General features: G+C 43.8%; 1 protein-coding gene across 1 annotated transcript in view; it reads left to right on the forward strand.

Moving 5' to 3' along the window:
* HDAC3 (histone deacetylase 3) overlaps nucleotides 1–19204 on the forward strand; it is a 31238-nt gene extending 12034 nt beyond the window's left edge. The window contains exons 4-15 of the mRNA XM_044277815.1: nucleotides 607–688; nucleotides 2688–2744; nucleotides 2826–2881; nucleotides 8862–8995; nucleotides 11699–11779; nucleotides 12532–12605; nucleotides 13292–13356; nucleotides 15033–15122; nucleotides 16140–16198; nucleotides 17768–17847; nucleotides 18238–18395; nucleotides 18626–19204. Coding sequence (XP_044133750.1) covers nucleotides 607–688; nucleotides 2688–2744; nucleotides 2826–2881; nucleotides 8862–8995; nucleotides 11699–11779; nucleotides 12532–12605; nucleotides 13292–13356; nucleotides 15033–15122; nucleotides 16140–16198; nucleotides 17768–17847; nucleotides 18238–18395; nucleotides 18626–18695 — 1006 coding nt within the window. The 3' untranslated portion in view covers nucleotides 18696–19204. The remainder of the gene's footprint in view (nucleotides 1–606; nucleotides 689–2687; nucleotides 2745–2825; nucleotides 2882–8861; nucleotides 8996–11698; nucleotides 11780–12531; nucleotides 12606–13291; nucleotides 13357–15032; nucleotides 15123–16139; nucleotides 16199–17767; nucleotides 17848–18237; nucleotides 18396–18625) is intronic.
* The last annotated feature ends 289 nt before the right edge of the window (nucleotides 19205–19493 follow it).

Raw genomic sequence — 19493 nt, forward strand, 5'->3', positions numbered from 1 at the left:
ATGTGGTGATTGCTGCAACAGAAAAAAAAAATCAAAAACCATGTGATTGGCGATTTTAAAAAAATTTTTTTTTTTTTTTTTTTTTGTCACCTTGTGTTCTATTATGGGCCGGACATTCCATAAAATGCGGAATGTACGTGGCTTTTCGGTGTGTTTTTTTTATTTTATTTTTCGTGGTATCCAGTATCGCAATACCTTTTTATGGTGTCAAAATCAAATCATAATTTTGGCATCGTGACAGCCCTCATTGGCATTATGGTCGCATTGCAGCAGGTGACATGACTCCATGTTATCCATAATTCAAACCTGACGAATTTTTGGTAGCAAGTCACACATCCAACTTTGCCATCATAGACTGAAATGTAAGTCGTGTGCAACCAGCTTGTGACCAGCCAAATAGCAAATCTAAAGTAGCCATGTGACAGCAAGTCAGACAAATCGCACACACTTTTTGGTGGCTCGACTTGTCTAAAGCGTTAATTTTACGCTACTGTGTAGTCCTAGACTTGGAAGCATGTTGGGTAAAGTCCCCTTTGAAGTACAGTAAACCGGTTCACTTCTCCTCGCCTCCTCAGTCTGTCCTTGTTGCCATTTATCTCTTTACAGCCCAGTGTTTCCAGGCCTCTTTGAGTTTTGCTCTCGCTACACAGGAGCCTCTCTACAGGGTGCTACACAACTAAACAACAAGGTATTCAGCAATACTTCTTTATTATGCTTTATTATCTCATTCTATGCTATGTGAATGATACCTCGCTTAGGGGATACTATGTTGCTATGAACACAACCTTACTGAGGCCTATTAGACACATAGGACTGGTCGCACGGGGTCCATTTTTAGGGCTCATGCGCACTACCGTATGTATTTTGCAGTCCGTAATAAATGCGGATGACGTCTGTGTGCATTCCGTATTTTTCAGCTGGGCCCTAATAAAACAGTCCTATCCTTTTCCATAATGCGACAATAATAGGACATGTTCTATTTTTTGGGCTTTGCAAAACAGACATACGGAAACGGAATGCACACGGAGTAACTTCCGTGTTTTTTTTTGCACACCCATTGAAATAAATGGTTCTGCATATGGTCCGCAAAAAAACCAGAATAGGCACGGAAAGCAAATACGTTTGTGTGCAGAAGCTATGGAACTCTTCACCATGTGTTGCCCCTTGGGCTGCAGTTGTCTTCTGAAGAGCTCCACACACCACTTCTAGTGATCCCTTTGGGTCTCAGCAGATGGACCACACTGACAAGGTAGAACTTTTTGCTCTCTAATGTTGTGGTTATGTTTATATACCACTTTATATTACTCTCTTACCACCGTGTACAGCTCTGCAGTCGATGAATCTGTACAGAATAATTAATGGCTATGGACAATTAACAGTGTTTTCCTGAGCTTTGATATTGATGGCCTATCATTAAGGATCAGTCTGGTATAGAGATGGGCAATTTGATTTGTTCATTAAGCAGAGTTCTTGATTAGCAAGGGGCTGTGTCTGCTGCTCATGCAGCTTTCCCCTGCACCATGATTAATAGGGCCAGACATCTCAACTTGGTAGCAGTGCCAGAGCAAGATTGACCAGGATAGGTGAGATGTCCGGCCCTGTCAATCATGGAGAAGAGGAGTCTCCTGAGCAGCGGGGACAGACCCTCACTGCTCAAGAACATTGATGAGCAAATCAATTCAACCATCTCTAGTGGAGGACCAACTTCCGGCACCCTAAGGGATCAACTAATTAAAGGGGCTGCAGCCTCCATTGTTTACCCAGCATAGCGCCCTACACTTTATAATAGCTGGGCCAGATACTGCAGCTCTTTCCCATTCAAGTGAATGGGACTGAGCTCTAAAATGTACAAGGATGTGCGTGTAAACAATGAAGTGGGTGCAACTCCTTCTGGAACTCAATCAGGTGGGAGTGGCAGTAGTTGAACATCCACAATCTGTCCTAGGCATAGGCCATCAATATCAAAATATCCCTTTTAAGTTTAATAATTATATATACAGTGGTCCTTCAAGTTACAACGACCATTGTAACTTTAGTCCATAACTCTATGGAAACCGGTGATTGGTTCTAAAGCCCAAAATGTCATCTCAAAATAAGAAAAAGGTGACGTTTTAAGAAAAATATGCAGATAACCAAAACGGGAATAGATGCTGAACGCTATAAATCACTTTCTATGATGAGGGCCGGAGTTTCTTCAGGGTCTTACATAGTATTTACATGTACCAGAAAAGTAAAATGAAGACTCAGTTCACTTAATGTTCAAAGGAGCAGGTCATCCTGGCACAGACAGGGGGCAGTACATAAAACGTAGTACCACAGAGAATCTACTAGACCAATCATGCTCAACCTGCGGCCCTCCGGCTGCTGCAAAACTACAACTCCCAGCATGCTTGAACAGCCTACTGGTATCAGCCTACAGCAGGGCATTGTGTGAGTTGTAGTTTTACAACAGCTGGAGGGCCGCAGGTTGAGCATCCCTGTACTAGAAAACCAATACAGATGTTTTGCCAGAGAAATGACCACGTAGATTGGTTGGATCTGAGGCATTTTATGTTGAGTCTAGATTCAACTTGATGATGGTCCAGAAAAGACCATTGTATGCTGAGAATATTGTATCTTGAAGGGATCACTGTACTCTTAATAATTTTTTGCCTGCTAATTCTGTTGTGATATAAATTTGTGAACAGATTTGTGACATTGCAATTAACTGGGCTGGAGGACTTCATCACGCCAAGAAGTTTGAGGTAAGTTTGGAGAGTATGACATTAATTGTTCTCTGATATTCTTATGTTTTCCTTTACTCATATCACCAATTATTTTTGTAGGCTTCTGGATTCTGCTATGTCAATGATATTGTGATTGGTATTCTGGAGCTGCTCAAGTAAGTATGTTTAACCCTATATACTATGGAGTTGTCGTTTTGTTAGTAAATCACTTAAATAGCTTTTCTCTAATTTACCTTTGCTTCATTGTTCTCATGCCATTCATCTTCCATGTTATCCTTTGGAAGGTTAAATGCTGATTTTCACTATTGTATAGTAATATAATTGAACACCTACCTTACCCGAAAATGATCTCCATTTATAATACAGTCTCCCATATGTCTGTGGTATTGGAAAAGCGAAGACTAAATTCTATGCAATGTGTATGACCAGGGCTAGACTCTTGAGGTAACAACCAGGTTGTTTTTGGAAGTGTGAGAAGGATAGTATTAAACTTTATAAGGCAAAAAAAATTTTTGGCCAAAGGAGCTGTCAAAAATGAAAGGTGGAATCTGATTGGTTGCTATGGGCAACTAAGCCAGTTCTACTTCACACCAGTTTGATAAATGACCCTGATTGTTCCTTCCAGTTCGACCTTTGATCCTGCAGTTGATCCAGAGGAAGGCAAATACAATTCCATGAGCTAGAAGACAATTTTCCTTATCTTGGGGGGGGGGGGAATCTTTCCCAATAATAAGGATTTACAGTTCTGGATCCATAATTCGGGGTCTGTTTGCATTACACAGTCATATAATAAATTTTGTGAAAATCCCTGCTTATGACCTAACATGTGAATAAATCCATAGGATTCTGGATGGTAGCTGGCCTGTTTCATTGTGGTTCACAATGGGCAGTTAGCCATTTGCTCCCAAAATATAACAGGCTTTTTAAATGGAATTTGTCACTAATAAAACTACCTGCAATGGCCAGGAGTACATGTTAATACCATTCCGGTCTTACCGGTGTATGCCCAGAATGCCTATTCATATGCAGATGGGCGGGATCCCTCTTCTTTTCTCCGATATCTGCTCCTCCAGTAACTTCCCAAGCCTTCCTCCCCTGACATTGTGGCAATTCTATACCAAATTTCGTGCAGGCGCCACCTGATGCTCTACCAGCGCCTGCACACTACATTCCCTTTTGTGGGCTACTGCCTCTCCAGGGTTTGTTCTGTGCAAGCACTGGGCCAGGGCCGGCTCCAGGTTCATGTGGGCCCTTGGGCGATAAATCCCAGTGGGCCTCCATGAGGCATTTGTTTACATTGACATGTCCTCCTGTGGCTCCCACACGGTATAATGACCCCCAGTGGCCCCTATACAGTATAATGACTACTAGTGGCCCTTCACACAGTATAATGACTACTAGTGGCCCTTCACACAGTATAATGAACCCCCAATTCCCCCCCCCCCACTGTATAATGACCACCTGTGGCCCTGCATTCAGAATAATAACCCCCAGTAGCCCCCATTCAGAATGACCCCCAGTAGCCCCCACACTGGGGGAATACTGTATGGAGGGGGCTCTGGGGGTCATTATGCTAAATGGAGGGTCAATGGGGATCATTATACTAAATGGGGGGCACTGGGAGTCGTTATACTGTGTAAGGGGCCCTCACAGTGTGATGAATGTCCCCCCCAGTGGCCCCCTCACATACCTATCATTGCAGGGGAGCCGGCGGTCCTGTCGTTCACTAACCGCAGCTCCCTGCGCTCCTTCTCTCCGGCGGCCCGCTGCAGCAGTGAGCCCGGCCTGGAGGAGAGAAGGAGATGTGCAGTGATGTAGGTAGAACTGACTGGGCCCCACAGCAAATTTTATTACGCCCCCCTCCCCCCCAATGTGTGTTCACATCACGTTTTTCCTATCGGTTTGATGTATACAAATGTGCAGCACTCCACGTTTTTGTATGCTGCAGAGTCAAGTAAAAAATGCATACGTTAACGTATATGTTTTTTTACAATGGAACTGTATGGTGAACGGACGCCACTGTACGGCATCAGTCTGAGGCATCTGTTAACGCATACATTTTTGGTATACATTAAATGGATGGCACAAATAGGATGTGAACCCAGCCCTAGTGTCAGAATAAGCACCAGTACACAGCGGAGCAGCGCGGCGGAGAGGGGAGGCCGCCATGTACTGACAGAGATCTACCTGGACCTGGTGGTCAGTGGTGAGGACTGTGTTTCCCAAGGATCATTTTCTACTGGGAAATACAGGGCACAGTATAATACACTAAAATCTATATACTATAAAGATATTAGCCCTACCCCGTTATGGCCATGCAGTTATTGGATACCACCGCCATACAGTGATAACACCGCCATACAATGATAAAACCACCATACAGTGACCGGATAAAAGGGTATAAGAGGACACAGTACAAGGAATGACTATGGGCACTGCACAGGGTGTGGTAAGAGGGCACAATGCAGGGTATAAAGGGGCACAGTCACATTACCCTGTGACGTTAGAAGGTCCTTATGGTGAATGCTGTTCAGATGCCACCATAATGAGAGGCAGAGGAGTGAGACAGGGGCCCTGGATGGACAGGAGGGGTGGACACAGCAAGTAGGTGGAAGGGACTCTGAGGGGGATTCATACAAGAAGTAGGGGCAGGAGGTCTGTGCAGGGCAGCAACAGGAGATAGGGGGGTGGGACAGGAGCTCTGGATACATGAGGGAGGCAAGGAGACAGCAGGGGCCCCATGAGGATGAGATAGGACAGGATATGTGGGGGGGGGGGGGCAGGTGTCATGGAGACAAACTGCTTAATGAAACAGTAACACAACTAAATAGAATGAAGCAGCAGCCGATCGAAGAGTCCCCCCCCCCCTTCTGTCCCACAGACCACAGACAAGAGACAGTCACAGTGCAGACTCACTCAGACTGTCTACACACTTCTCTGCTCCAGCTCCAGCCCTGCGGTCTCTCTCCTCAGGCAGCGTGTGTCCTGTGTAGAGGGGGCGTGTCTGAGTCTCTGCAGCTCAGAGGGCCCACCAGGGGGGTACTGCGTAAGTGAAGTGACAGCAGTGAGAGCTCCCATCTGTATTGATGGAAGTGCTCATAGCAGCTCAGTGGGCCCCCCCCAGGAGCATTGGGCCCCGGCACTTGCCCGGGGATGCCGGGTTATGACGCCGGCCCTGCACTGGGCCCTATGCTCTTAATGATCAGCGCATCAGAGGGCACCTATGTGAGATGTGGTATTGAAGCACTGATGTCAGGTGAGGAGGAAGCATCAGGAACAAGAGGGCTTGGGCACTTTGAAAAGGAAAACCATTCCAGATGGGCACTTTGGATCAGATTTCTGGGCATTCAGTGCACATACTAATGACTTGCAGGCGTGGTGTTAACATGTACTGCTGGCCATTGCCGGTGGTTTTATTAGTAAAAATGGGTGACCGATTCCCTTTACAGATTATGCTGCTTTACATAGTTGTGTGGGGTCTAAGAAGAAGGGTCCTTGTAACGGGCACCTTTCCCGGACAGGCTGGTCTGAGCTGAGCTCACTGCATCATAGGGATCCGATTCTATGATTTCCACCTAGACCATGGGTCTACGCTGGGTCTACCCTCCCCTACTCACAGCATCATTTGGGTATGGGACAGTAGCCTGTGTGGATGGGTTGGAACATCACAGATCACTATATTCGCCTCAGGTGGGCAGTGGACTGTTTCCCTAACCACACTGCGAAAGCAACCTAATAAACTGTGAAGTATGGAGAAAGATGTGGAGATTCTGCAGTTTAAGATGACCAATGTATCTGGATACAGGATTAAAACAGAAGTGCTAAGCGAGTAGGAAAAATGCTTAAGAGATTCTGGGCCCATACACCGTATGATGTATTAAATGGCGCTTTCTACGAATTGTGATGCATCAGTAGAAACAGAGAAATCTTAAACCAAGCTGTGTCTAATGGGTGGATTTTCAACGGTAAGGAGATCTGAGGAGTAAGTTGACTACAAGGCTTGTGCTGTGACATTAGATAGTTGGCAGATTATATATGCAGATAACAGCCTACATCTGTGGGTATACTGCATGCAGGAAACATTAAGTTTGGAAGAAGACCTTTTTTTTACGCCTTGTTTTGCCTCCCATAATGCCTATGAGGTGCCAGACACTTCTGTGGAACTAAAGCTACCCGATCCCCTTCCCCCTGACTTCATCTGCCCCATATGCATTAGACAGTGGGCCGCCTGCACTGAATTCAGTCAGTTCACCCAACAATAATCTAATTTGGTTTCCAGTCCTGCTCCAAAGCATAAAAAGAACCATATCATCGAGATCTGCTTCTCTCCCTCTATCATATGCTGCTTTCAGATAGGACAAGAAATCATCTAGCAGTTTCCAGGATTTACATTTTGATGGCGTATCCTCAGGATAGGTCATTAATATGTGATCGGTAGGGGTCTGACCGCTGTTTGAGGCCCAAGCACTCCTGTGATCAGGGGGGCCTCCTTGCAGCTCACCAAGCACAGCGCCTTACATTTGATAGCGACTGTGCTTGGAAAGGCAGCTCAGTCCCATTCACTTGAAATGGACTGAGCTGCGCCTGGTCCACGTGGCCTGTGAACGCAACCTCACACGGCCTAGGAAGAAGCCTAAGCACTCAGAGGGGCCGATGCCTCTTAAATCAGCTGATCGGTGGGGGTCCTAGGAGTCAGACCACAGACAAAACTGATCTTGATGACATATCCTGAACATAGGCCATCAATATGAAAATCCTGGAAAACCCCTATAAAATAGTTTTCCCAGGATTACATTTTTCATATGTCTAGATCAGTGATGGCTAACCTTGGCACTCCAGCTGTGGTAAAACTACAACTCCCAAGATGCCCCCCTTGCTTGGCTGCTCCCAGAACTCTATAGAAATAAATAGAGCATGCTGGGAGTCGTAGTTTCACCACAGCTGGAGTGCCAAGGTTAGCCATCACTGGTCTAGATATTGCTGTTCTATACTTCTTATTTCGCCCCTTAGTCTTCTTTTCATCCCCTCTTACTATTCACCTAATATGTTCAGTACTGGTGGTAAAGAGCCATTTCTGGTGCACCCATGCTTATTGACTGGGCTGCACAATAGTAGGAGCAACTCAGACACTCTTATTTAAAGGGGTTCTTCAGTTTGTTTTAACTGATGATCTATCCTCTGGATAGATCATCAGTATCTGATCGGTGGGGGTCCGACACCCGGGACCCTTGGCGATCAGCTGTTTGATCAGTGGCCTGGGCGGGGCTAATCTCCATTCACGTGAACAGCGTTTTAGCCTTGCCCAGGCTAGTTGATACTATTCGTGACGTCACTGGGCCAGCGGTAAACGGTGAGAAGGCCGCGGCGTTGCTGCCTTCTCAAACAGCTGATCAGCGGAGGTCCCGGGTGTAGGACCCCCACCCATCAGATGCTGATGATCTATCCAGAGGAGAGATCATCAGTTAAAACAAACTGCAGAACCCATTTAATGCATAGTGAAACATTTTCTAATATTCTCTGTGTATCAGTTCCTTAAAGTTTTAAAGATCTCTGCTTGCAATCATTGAAAGAGAACCTCCATTGCTTATGTCATGAGGATGAATATCTGTTATGTGCACAGCTAGTTACAATCCAGTTATCTGGACTCACTAGTGTAATTTGCTGTGCACCCATGTGATCATCACCAGAACCAATGTGACAGCATGCAAGCTTTATTTGCTGAAACTAAAATTGTGACACCCTATACTCCAGGGTGGTGCTGAACTGTTAGAGGTTCATCTTGTGCATTCGTGGAACTTCCAATGACCTATGTTCCTCCTCACTGTTGACATTCCAACAGTAGTCTCTAACTGTCCGCACCGGACAGTTTATTTTTATATGGTGTTCCATCAGACCTGTTAGACAGTATAGTTTTACTCCGTCCACCTCTCTGCATGTTTGCCGTGCTGCCGCAGGAACTCCGGCCAGAGGGGTAGTCCGAGGGCACGCGTGCACTAGCGGCAGCACGGATCCCACAGGCTGTTCACCTGCCGGAGTTCCTTGCCGCTAGAGTGAAAGTAGCCTTAGCTGGAAGAATACTGGATCTTATTGCCATGTTTTCTACAGCTTTATAATTATTATTAAACTATTTTTCAGGTACCATCCGCGTGTTCTCTATATAGATATTGATATTCACCATGGAGATGGCGTACAAGAAGCATTTTATCTCACAGACAGAGTCATGACAGTCTCTTTTCACAAATATGGAAACTATTTTTTTCCTGGAACAGGTAAGACAACAAGGGTAGACTGTGAACGTTGTGAGCTCTGTGCACAGAGATAAATCAACCACATCCATTATTAAACTGAATGATGTAAGCCAAAATTATAGTTGTCCCCAAAGATCAGCTGGTAGCTGGATGAGGTGGTGGCTTAGCCAAGAGGGCAGGGCTTAAATCTTTTTCCTACTGTAGTCACACCAGCAATGGGAGGTGGCTGCTGCAGCCAGCTGTCTTACAGTCAAACACAGGGCAGTGAGGAGGAGAGCTATTTCTCAGTTATAACCCGTTATTGATCATCTGAATGTCTTTTCACACCAGTCATAAGATTTGTAGCTATGAATCTTAACCTATTGCACATGCACCTGGCAGCTGAAGGCACCTGTGTGGGTCCCATAATAATCTTTATATAGCATCAACCTAGTCTGCAGCGCTGTACAAACCAGGTCATAAATAACATAGCAACGAACAAGGGGAATGAGGGCCCTGCTCAGAAGAGCTTACAGTCTGAGAAGATGGAGAGGAGACTAAAGGTAACAAGTGCTTGATATGCACAATGGTCTAGCCATCTTAAAACACAATAGAGGAGTAGTTCTAAGGCTGCGTGAGGCTCATGTTCCTTTCCCATGATCATATGTACTCGCATTGCTGAGAAAACAATGTTTTAATATATGCAAATTAGCCTATAGGAGCAATGGGGGCATTGCCATTACTCCTAGAGGCTCCCCTTTCTCTGTGACTGCTGCATCCTTTCCACTTGCATTGTCAGGGCCAGGCATGATGACATTTTCACTGCCTGGCATGGGCAATCAAAGTGAGGAGGGTATGGCAGTTGCAGAGAAATGGCAGCTTTCCAAGTGGTTCCAAAGAAAGGGAGCGCCCTCTGCCACCCATCAGCATCCCTGTGAGCTCAGTTGCAGGGTGCCCATGCTTTGACATGGAAGTCAGGGATCTAGTGAAGTGTCTCCATGTCAATGTCTATATTTGAGCAAAAACCATAAAATCCTGCACTGGCCACTAAGCCGAATAATAGTTACCTGCTTATCTATTACAGACAGGATTAGAATAAGGGACAAGACAGGATCCACCATTCACAACTGGTGATGGTCAAAGCTTTTCTGTTATTTCCTTGTACAATGTCCTCGGCTCAGGTCACAGAGCATGGCCAGAAAACTCTCCCATAGAAGTCAGTGAGGTTCCCTGATGGACCATTTGGCTGCTGTAGTGCAATTTTCTTAATGCTTTCTAAATGCTGTTAAAAACTGCTCAAGCAAGATGTCCGCCCCATAACTTACAGGAAATAGAATGAAATAAATCTGTGATCAGAAAAAAAATACCGACCCACACTACACACTGTTGTACAGTATATGGTTATTATGCAATCCTGCCTAGGATATGCTATCATAGTTGATCAGCCTGACAGGAATGCTTACCAATGTGTAGTATATGTTGGTTATCATGCAATCCTGCCTAGGATATACTATCATGGTTGATCAGCCTGACAGGAATGCTTACCAATGTGTAGTATATGTTGGTTATCATGGAATCCTGCCTAGGATATGCTATCATGGTTGATCAGCCTGACAGGAATGCTTACCAATGTGTAGTATATGTTGGTTATCATGCAATCCTGCCTAGGATATGCTATCATGGTTGATCAGCCTGACAGGAATGCTTACCAATGTGTAGTATATGTTGGTTATCATGGAATCCTGCCTAGGATATGCTATCATGGTTGATCAGCCTGACAGGAATGCTTACCAATGTGTAGTATATGTTGGTTATCATGGAATCCTGCCTAGGATATGCTATCATGGTTGATCAGCCTGACAGGAATGCTTACCAATGTGTAGTATATGTTGGTTATCATGGAATCCTGCCTAGGATATGCTATCATGGTTGATCAGCCTGACAGGAATGCTTACCAATGTGTAGTATATGTTGGTTATCATGGAATCCTGCCTAGGATATGCTATCATGGTTGATCAGCCTGACAGGAATGCTTACCAATGTGTAGTATATGTTGGTTATCATGCAATCCTGCCTAGGATATGCTATCATGGTTGATCAGCCTGACAGGAATGCTTACCAATGTGTAGTATATGTTGGTTATCATGGAATCCTGCCTAGGATATGCTATCATGGTTGATCAGCCTGACAGGAATGCTTACCAATGTGTAGTATATGTTGGTTATCATGGAATCCTGCCTAGGATATGCTATCATGGTTGATCAGCCTGACAGGAATGCTTACCAATGTGTAGTATATGTTGGTTATCATGGAATCCTGCCTAGGATATGCTATCATGGTTGATCAGCCTGACAGGAATGCTTACCAATGTGTAGTATATGTTGGTTATCATGGAATCCTGCCTAGGATATGCTATCATGGTTGATCAGCCTGACAGGAATGCTTACCAATGTGTAGTATATGTTGGTTATCATGGAATCCTGCCTAGGATATGCTATCATGGTTGATCAGCCTGACAGGAATGCTTACCAATGTGTAGTATATGTAAGTGCTAGAGCATAATGTGTAGTGAGGCCCAGCCCCCTCCTCCCTCTTGGAAGCTCTGTAAGCCCGGCTCACATTCTAGGACAGGTTGCTGGTAGCTATTTTAAGTTATTCTCTGAGAACCCCTTTAAGGATTTTTCACTTGGCTTCCCTTTTGCACATAATTTAACCTTCTGTTTTTTGCCTATTGTCTTGTTTCAGGTGACATGTATGAGGTTGGAGCTGAAAGTGGGAGGTATTACTGTCTGAATGTCCCATTAAGGGATGGCATTGATGACCAAAGTAAGTGCTCACAATATACAATCTGGGTGAATAACCCTAAAAATCTAAAAACCGAGCAGATGATTGCTTTACAGGGGTATTCCCATCTCAAACAATGGGGGCATATCACTAGGATATGCCCCCATTTTCTGATATGTGTGGGTCTCACCTCTGGGAAAATACAGCCGAAAATGAAGCATGCATAGTGGTGGTTGACAGTACCAGGTCCAGCCACAACCAAGCGTTCCTATTGGTCCGCTGAAAATAGCAGACCGATGCGCTCGGCTATTTTCAGAATCGCAGAAATGAATGGGAGTGCACCGTGCTTGCGCAGCCAACGCTTCCATTCACTTCTATGGGGCAGACGGAAATGGCCAAGCCAACGCTCGGCTTTTTTCGGCGCCTTATAGAAATGAATGGAGGGCAGCCGCGCATGCGCGGTGCGCCCTCAATTTTTGCCGGTTGGTTATACGAGATAGGTGTGGGTTCTAAAGGTGGGACTCGCAACTATCAGACAATGGGGGCATATCCTAGCGATATGTCCCCATTGTCTGAGATGGGAAAACTTCTTTAATTGTTCACACTCTGGAAAAATAAAAGCTGGAGTCTGAGTAGTTTCTCTGGGCAACACTGACTCTTTAAGAATCAGTTTCATGTGAGGGACCCTAGATGTCTTGTGAATATTCCCACCACTAGAGGTAGATTCCTAATAACCAGTCAGTGCCTAATTCCATCTATTACATGTGTGGCTACTTTCCTTTCTGTCTTTAAAGGTTACCGACACCTCTTTCAGCCTGTAATTAAACAAGTGATAGATTTCTACCAGCCTACCTGCATTGTCCTACAGGTAAAGACTCCAAACTGTCTCTGGGTTATAGTGCATGTGCCCTGTGATCGTTATAAGGGGTCTGTCGCCCCATAAACTGCATTTTGGATGGAGGGGTCACACATTCTATCTCCTATTTACTAAGTGGGTTCAATATACCCTGACACAGGATTGGTGGATTCACGCGACTGTTTGGCTCCTGCTTTAGCCCATATTCACGTTTGTTTAACCCTAGTGTAAAGGGATTTTTCCACCATTACATATCAATTATTGTACGATTATCATAAAAAATAAACTGTTTCTAATTTATATACTGTTAAAAATATGATGCAGTGAGGTAATGTAATTTCCTTACATAGTATGGCACAAACTGGTGGTCAAATCAAATAGCAGTGTATGTCCACCTGCCTAGTGCTGGTGTGCATGCATGCTCTTTGTAGATCACTTGAGATTGAAATAGGAAAGATCTAAGGAATAGAACCTCTGCTTAGCATGGTAGTGTAGCTGAGAAGACCCCTTCTGTAGGGAAGGTATAATAGACTATATTATAAGTTGCCAGAGGGGGAAGGAGACTGATGCTGTCCCCTCCCCCCTCATGGTTGTAGATAGACATTAGGGATACTGTACAGCACAGCATGCAGCCATAAATTAGTTACTGAAAGTAGAAAGGTGATTTTCTTATCTGCATATTTCTTCTTCACTTGTAGTGTGGCGCTGACTCCCTTGGCTGTGACAGACTGGGATGTTTTAACCTGAGTATTAGGGGACATGGGTAAGCTGGGCACTAATCCTTATTGTGTGGCATGTTGTGTATAATATATTATATGGGCTATTCTTTGAATGTCATACAGTGACTTACAATGTCTGACTTAGCTGTCAGGTAAGAAGAATAGTGCACGCATCACTATTTTGCCCTCCCGATCTGGTAGGACTGCCAATATGTGGTCTCTGATGGGTGTGAATATAGCCTAATTTATGCTCTGCCAGGTGCAGTGCTGGCATGAGATCCTTTATGTATTCAAACCACCACATTATCCATATTGCAATGTATTTAGTCATGCGAGTTAAAGGGATAGTCCGGTTTAGGATTTTGTTGATGTAATATCAGGATAGCTGTACAAAACAAGACCGCCACTCACTGGATGCGATATCGCTTCTCTTTTTATTTGTCACATAAAGAACTGTGATGCGTTTCAGCTTGTGAAGTGAGCCTTTCTTAAAAAGTCTGAGAGAGGCTTACTTCACGAGCTGAAACGCGTCACGATTGTTTGAGATATCGAATCCATTGAGTGCCAGTCTTGTTTTGTACAGCGTACATGGGAGATTGATCCGGGACACGAGCACCACGCCACTGAATCAACGGAGTGCCGACTGTACCATTGTTGGTAACATCAGGATAGGTCATTAATATCAGATCGCGGGGTCCGACTCTCTACACTGCCACCAATAAGCTGTTTGAAGGGGCTGCCGCCCCTGTGCGAGCGATGCATCCACTGCAGTCTCCTTACAATGTAGATGGTGTGTAGGTAGACATTGAAGAGGATGCAGCCCTCACACGAGTGTCTCGCTCCCTTCAAACAGCTGATCGGTGAGAGTCGGCCCCCCTCCTATCTGAAACTGATGACTTATCACGAGGACAGGACGTTGATTTCATGAAACCACAATCCCCCGGAACACAAGATCTCAACAACATGGCAGAAATAAGGGGGCATATAGTCATTAGAATTTCCCAGTAGTGTAGCCTCTGGCTTTTGGCCTGTATCTTCAAAAGTTTCATACCTCGCCAGAAGGCCGTCTCGGATTGAAAAAAAATTGACCTCAGGCTCAAAGTATAAGAGAACAAATACTATCTTCACCGGTCCCTGCTGCTCTCTCTGCTGGAAGTGTCCTTTCAGTCACTGGCCACATGGTTGACGCTTCAGCAAATGATTTTTTGAGCAGGTACTTGTGTTAAGACAGGAGCACGAATAGAGGGCAGTTGCAGGGAGTATTGGCTCTTTTATGGTTTTAAGCCATTGAAAGCCTTCTGGCACCAGTTTTCTTCAGACAGGAGAGCCCCTTTAGGCTACATGTCCACGAACGTTGTTTGTTTCCGTGTCCATTCGGTTTTTGTTTGTTTTTTTGCGGATAGGATGCGGACTCGTTCATTTCAATGTTCTGCAAAAAATACAGGCGGCACACCCTGTCAGTATGTCCGTTCTGTAGCCCCGCAAAAAAAATAGAACATATGCTATTCTTGTCCGTTTTAGGCATTGTTACAATGGATGCTTAAAAAAAAAAAAAAAACGGATGGCATACAGATGTCATTTTGTGGACTGCAAAACGCATACGGTCGTCTGCATGTAGCCTTAGCCTATAGTTTTTTTTACTCTCAGTACACATTCTATGTGTATGCGGTGGACTGTTTTATATCTAACTTCTTTTTTTTTTTTTTTTTTATATCCATAGTGACTGTGTTCAGTATGTGAAAAGCTTTAATATTCCCCTGCTTGTACTTGGAGGGGGTGGTTACACTGTCCGCAATGTAGCGCGATGCTGGTGAGTATCTGTAGCAATAATCTCCGACTTTTGTCACTCTCCCATTATGTCCTTATGGCTGTCATGGCATGATGGGAGTTTTTGTTCTGTAACTGCTGGAGAGGCATAAGTTGGGTAACATTGATTTCTAGGAATTACTGAAAAAAACTTTCAATATCGTTAAATATTTCTAGTGTAATATGTGAATTGGCTTTTTTAATCCTGTTTTTTTATATTGTGTTTTCCTGCTCACATTTCTGGTAAACTTCAAATTTTCTTTTTAAATGTACTTTAACGCAGGCCCTCATATAAGTAAATGGGGTTTTCTGTGGGTGTCACACCCCAGTGTCATCCACAGTGTAGATCAGCAGATTGCCCTGCAGCAGTTATCCGGTCACGGTAGTAAGATAAAGATGTAGACCCCTATTTCTCTGGGCCCTGTAGGAGGGATTTTCTTGAGCCTCTCATGTTGGTGGCAGCAGCATCAAGCATTGTATAGTGTCTGTTGAAACAAATGTACATAAATGCCATTACTGAAAGTAGCCTTGTGGCTGATTTGTTGCTGCGGTATTCTATTGTAGCCGTCGGATGTGAAATACATAAAAGTGGATGAGGGTATACGAATTCCTATTAACCTGTGTTGATCAGTTTGTGGACTGCTCTCTCCAGGCCATTCTTTGCGTTGGTTTTCTACTGACTTCAAAACTGGAAAATTAAAAGGAGAGAGTGGAGCGGTTTTCCGTATCAACCAATCGGAATCTATGGTCAGCTGCTCCACCTTTCCCTTGCAGTAGAATTGATACAAGCACCCTGACTATGTCCTGCTCACACGGCTGCTGGTTTTTTACACTGTATCCACGTAGATGAGTGCTAGAGATGAAATTCGGAATCATACAGAAATGTGTGTTCTTGCCCTGTTTCTTTGCCAGAAATGTTGTATGTAAACTGAAGCAGAAAGTACATTGACTGAACTCTTTACCCTATACAGTCCCTTTTAACGTTTGCTAATTCTTCAGCTGCTGGACTTGTGTTTTTCAGGACATATGAAACATCATTGCTAGTGGATGAAACAATTAGTGAAGAATTGCCTTATAGTGGTAAGCGTTTGTCAGTTACCTGATTTTATGGCATGATTCTTATAATGCTTTGTTTTATCTTCATTAGGCTACTTTCACACTAACGGCACGGACCTCCGTCAGGCTGTTCCGTCAGGTGAACAGCCTGCCAGATCCGTCCTGCCGCTAGTGACTGTGTCTCCCCAGACTGCCTCTCTGTCCCAATTGACTATAAGGGGGCGGAGGCACAACATCACACGTCGAGAGGCTGCCGGAATAAAACTACGGCATGTCCGACATTTATTCCGGCAGCCTCTCGCCGTGCCTCTGCCTGAACGTTGCACTGCCCCCATTATAGTCAATGGGGAAGAATCGGCAGTCCGGGGGCACACGGTCACTAGTGGCAGGACGGATCCGGCAGACTGTTCACCTGACTGAACAGCCTGCCGGAGTCCCCTGCCGCTAGTGTGAAAGTAGCCTTAGATCAGACCGATTTTGTAAGATATTAATTAATTGACAAAATATAGCTTTGTGTGAAAATTCCTTTGATCCTTTTTCTGGACTTGAGCGCAGGGCTGTGGAGTCGGAGTCGAGGAGTCGGAGTCAATTTTGGGTACCTGGAGTCGGAGTCGGCAAAAAATGACCCGACTCCGACTCCTAAATTTAAATTGGAATAAAAAAATAAAAAAGCAAGTTTAAATGTCCGAATTCATAAACAGTTATAATTAATGACTTCTCTACTGTAAGAATAAAGGCCAATGCATGCAGTGCCTCACGTAACCGCAAAACAAATGCGTTCAGTGATGTGAAGAAGCATGCTTTTCATATGCTTCACTATATGGCACGCAATGCACAATTAGGAGTGGCAATACTTATACTTTCCATTGTGTTGTGTTCTGATGTTACAGGGAACACAATGCCCATGGTTTACCTAGCCTCTCACTGATAAGGGATTAAGTAAATATGTGTTTTGCAGGACTAGAGACACTTGTATAAGTGAAGGGAATGGAGGGTCAATAGTTCAAGACTGAAGCTGTAAACCATGGATGTCAAACTCATGGCCCTACAGATGTTGCAAAACTACAACTCCCATCATTCCCTGATAGCTGTAGTATGCCCAGGCATGATGGGAGTTGTAGTTTTGCAACAGCTGGAGGGCCACAAGTTTGACATCCCTGCTGTAAACCATTGGAAAAACTGCTGTCATTCAGCTAAGGCTATAAAACGTGTAAACTCAGAATGTTATCTTAAACTTTAAACATGACTATGGGATTCTTCTAGGGAAATCATGTTTTAAAATAAATGTCCCTTCTTGGATCCTCCCACTGCCCTATCTTCAGCAGAAGATCAGCACACAAAGGAGAAGGCAGCAGCTTCTGCCCAACTACCTCTCTGTGCTAGAAGAGCTTAGAAGAACTTCTTTCTTTCCTTCAAGGAATGTATAAAATACATTCGCATATTAAATACAGAGGAGTCGGAGTCGAAGTACAAAAAACTGAGGAGTCGGAGCATTTATCTACCGACTCCACAGCCCTGAGCGCCATAAATTAGAAATGCTTTGCCATAACCTATTTCACACAGTGTGCATGATGTTATTTTCTTGTCCTTTAGAATACTTTGAATATTTTGCTCCGGATTTCACCCTTCACCCAGATGTCAGCACGAGGATTGAAAATCAGAACACACGACAGGTTATATAGAGTCGTTTTTTTTTTTTTTTTTCCACACTGTGTATTTTTATTGTAGAAAAATGATACGGTATCGGCAACAGAAATCAGAGTCTGACTCCGATTTCTGCCACAGATTTGAAGTTGCAAATAGATTAGCCCCATTCATGTGATATCCCACCAAACTGATTTGAAATCCACACAGAAATCTGTGGGATCATAGTGGTCTGTGAAGGAATACTCAGAACCTTAAGACTTTGTGGACACATTTTTATCTCTAGCTACAGTAGCATAATCTGTCTGTAAGTGGATCAGTTTTGCCTAGAGTGTTCCTTCACAACTGTCCTCTTATACTGCATTTCCACTGTCTCTTGTGTACATCTTTTGCAGAACATAACATTTCTCTTCTTACAGTATTTAGATCAAATAAGACAGACAATTTTTGAAAACTTGAAGATGCTGAACCACGCTCCCAGTGTTCAGATCCACGATGTCCCCTCTGATCTTCTGAGTTATGACCGCACAGACGAGCCAGATCCTGAGGAGAGAGGAGCAGAGGACAATTACACTAGGTGCGTTTTATTTTTATTTTTTATATTTCCTAGATTCCTGAAAACCTAGTTAAAAGGTGACTGGTAAGTGAATTGGTGAAATGTATGCCTAATGTTAATCCTCAATCTGAACGGCGTATCCTTTACTCTATTTAGAATGGCAGTATCTATCGGTTTATATATCTGTCCTTCCTTCTTTTCCATCCCATGTATTCATTGAACCTGCATTGACGGTCTTTTATTGTTTCTAGGCCTGAAGCCTCGAATGAATTTTATGATGGGGATCATGACAATGACAAGGAGAGTGATGTTGAGATTTGAGCTGTATGTCACTTTACATGTATCTGACTTTTCAAGCTTTTGCATCGTCAGTTTTATGACCAATATTTACAGTATTTTTTTGAACATTTTTGGACCAGGTAAATTTTTGCTGTCCAGCAAAGATGCACGGTTTTTCTTTTCTTTTTGACAATGGGATTTTAAAGATTAACTATTGAAAAGTGACTTCTCTGCACACTTACAGCAGTCAAGGCTACTTTTGGATGCTGGATTAATGTCAAGGATGAAAAATGTTTCCTTGGAGGGAGGGATTCTTCTTCCCAAAACAAGTTGTATTGTTTTGATATAACCTACTATCATAACTCAGATCAGCTATTGCAAGATGAACGGAAGAGACTATTGTAGAGCACTTGGTTTTGTTTGTAGTCGGCAATTTTTACTGTGGAGACTGTTTACTTTGCCGAACTAAAGTAAGTTTGCTGGAAGAATGCTTCTAGAAGATTTTACAAATGTAAATATGTAGGAAACAACATAAAGATTTTTAATATGCCCATCTTGTCTTGATTTATTGAATTACAACATGTATATTTATATATGACCTTTTAAGTGAATATATGAGATGTCTATATCGGGGCTGCATTTCAAGAGCCGCGGTCATGGAAATCTGGTAATATGTTTGCAATAGTAAATCATTTTAGAATTTTTAACTAGGGTCTGTCCCATTGAATTGCCTTCTCTTCAATATTACAGATGTTTAATGGATACCCCAAATGATAGCGTTCGGGTCCAGTCACGCGTCCGCAAAATGGGACCGCATCCGTTCCGCAATTTTGCGGAACA

The sequence above is a fragment of the Bufo gargarizans genome, chromosome 2, assembly GCF_014858855.1.
Source record: "Bufo gargarizans isolate SCDJY-AF-19 chromosome 2, ASM1485885v1, whole genome shotgun sequence".
Lineage (NCBI taxonomy): Eukaryota > Metazoa > Chordata > Amphibia > Anura > Bufonidae > Bufo > Bufo gargarizans.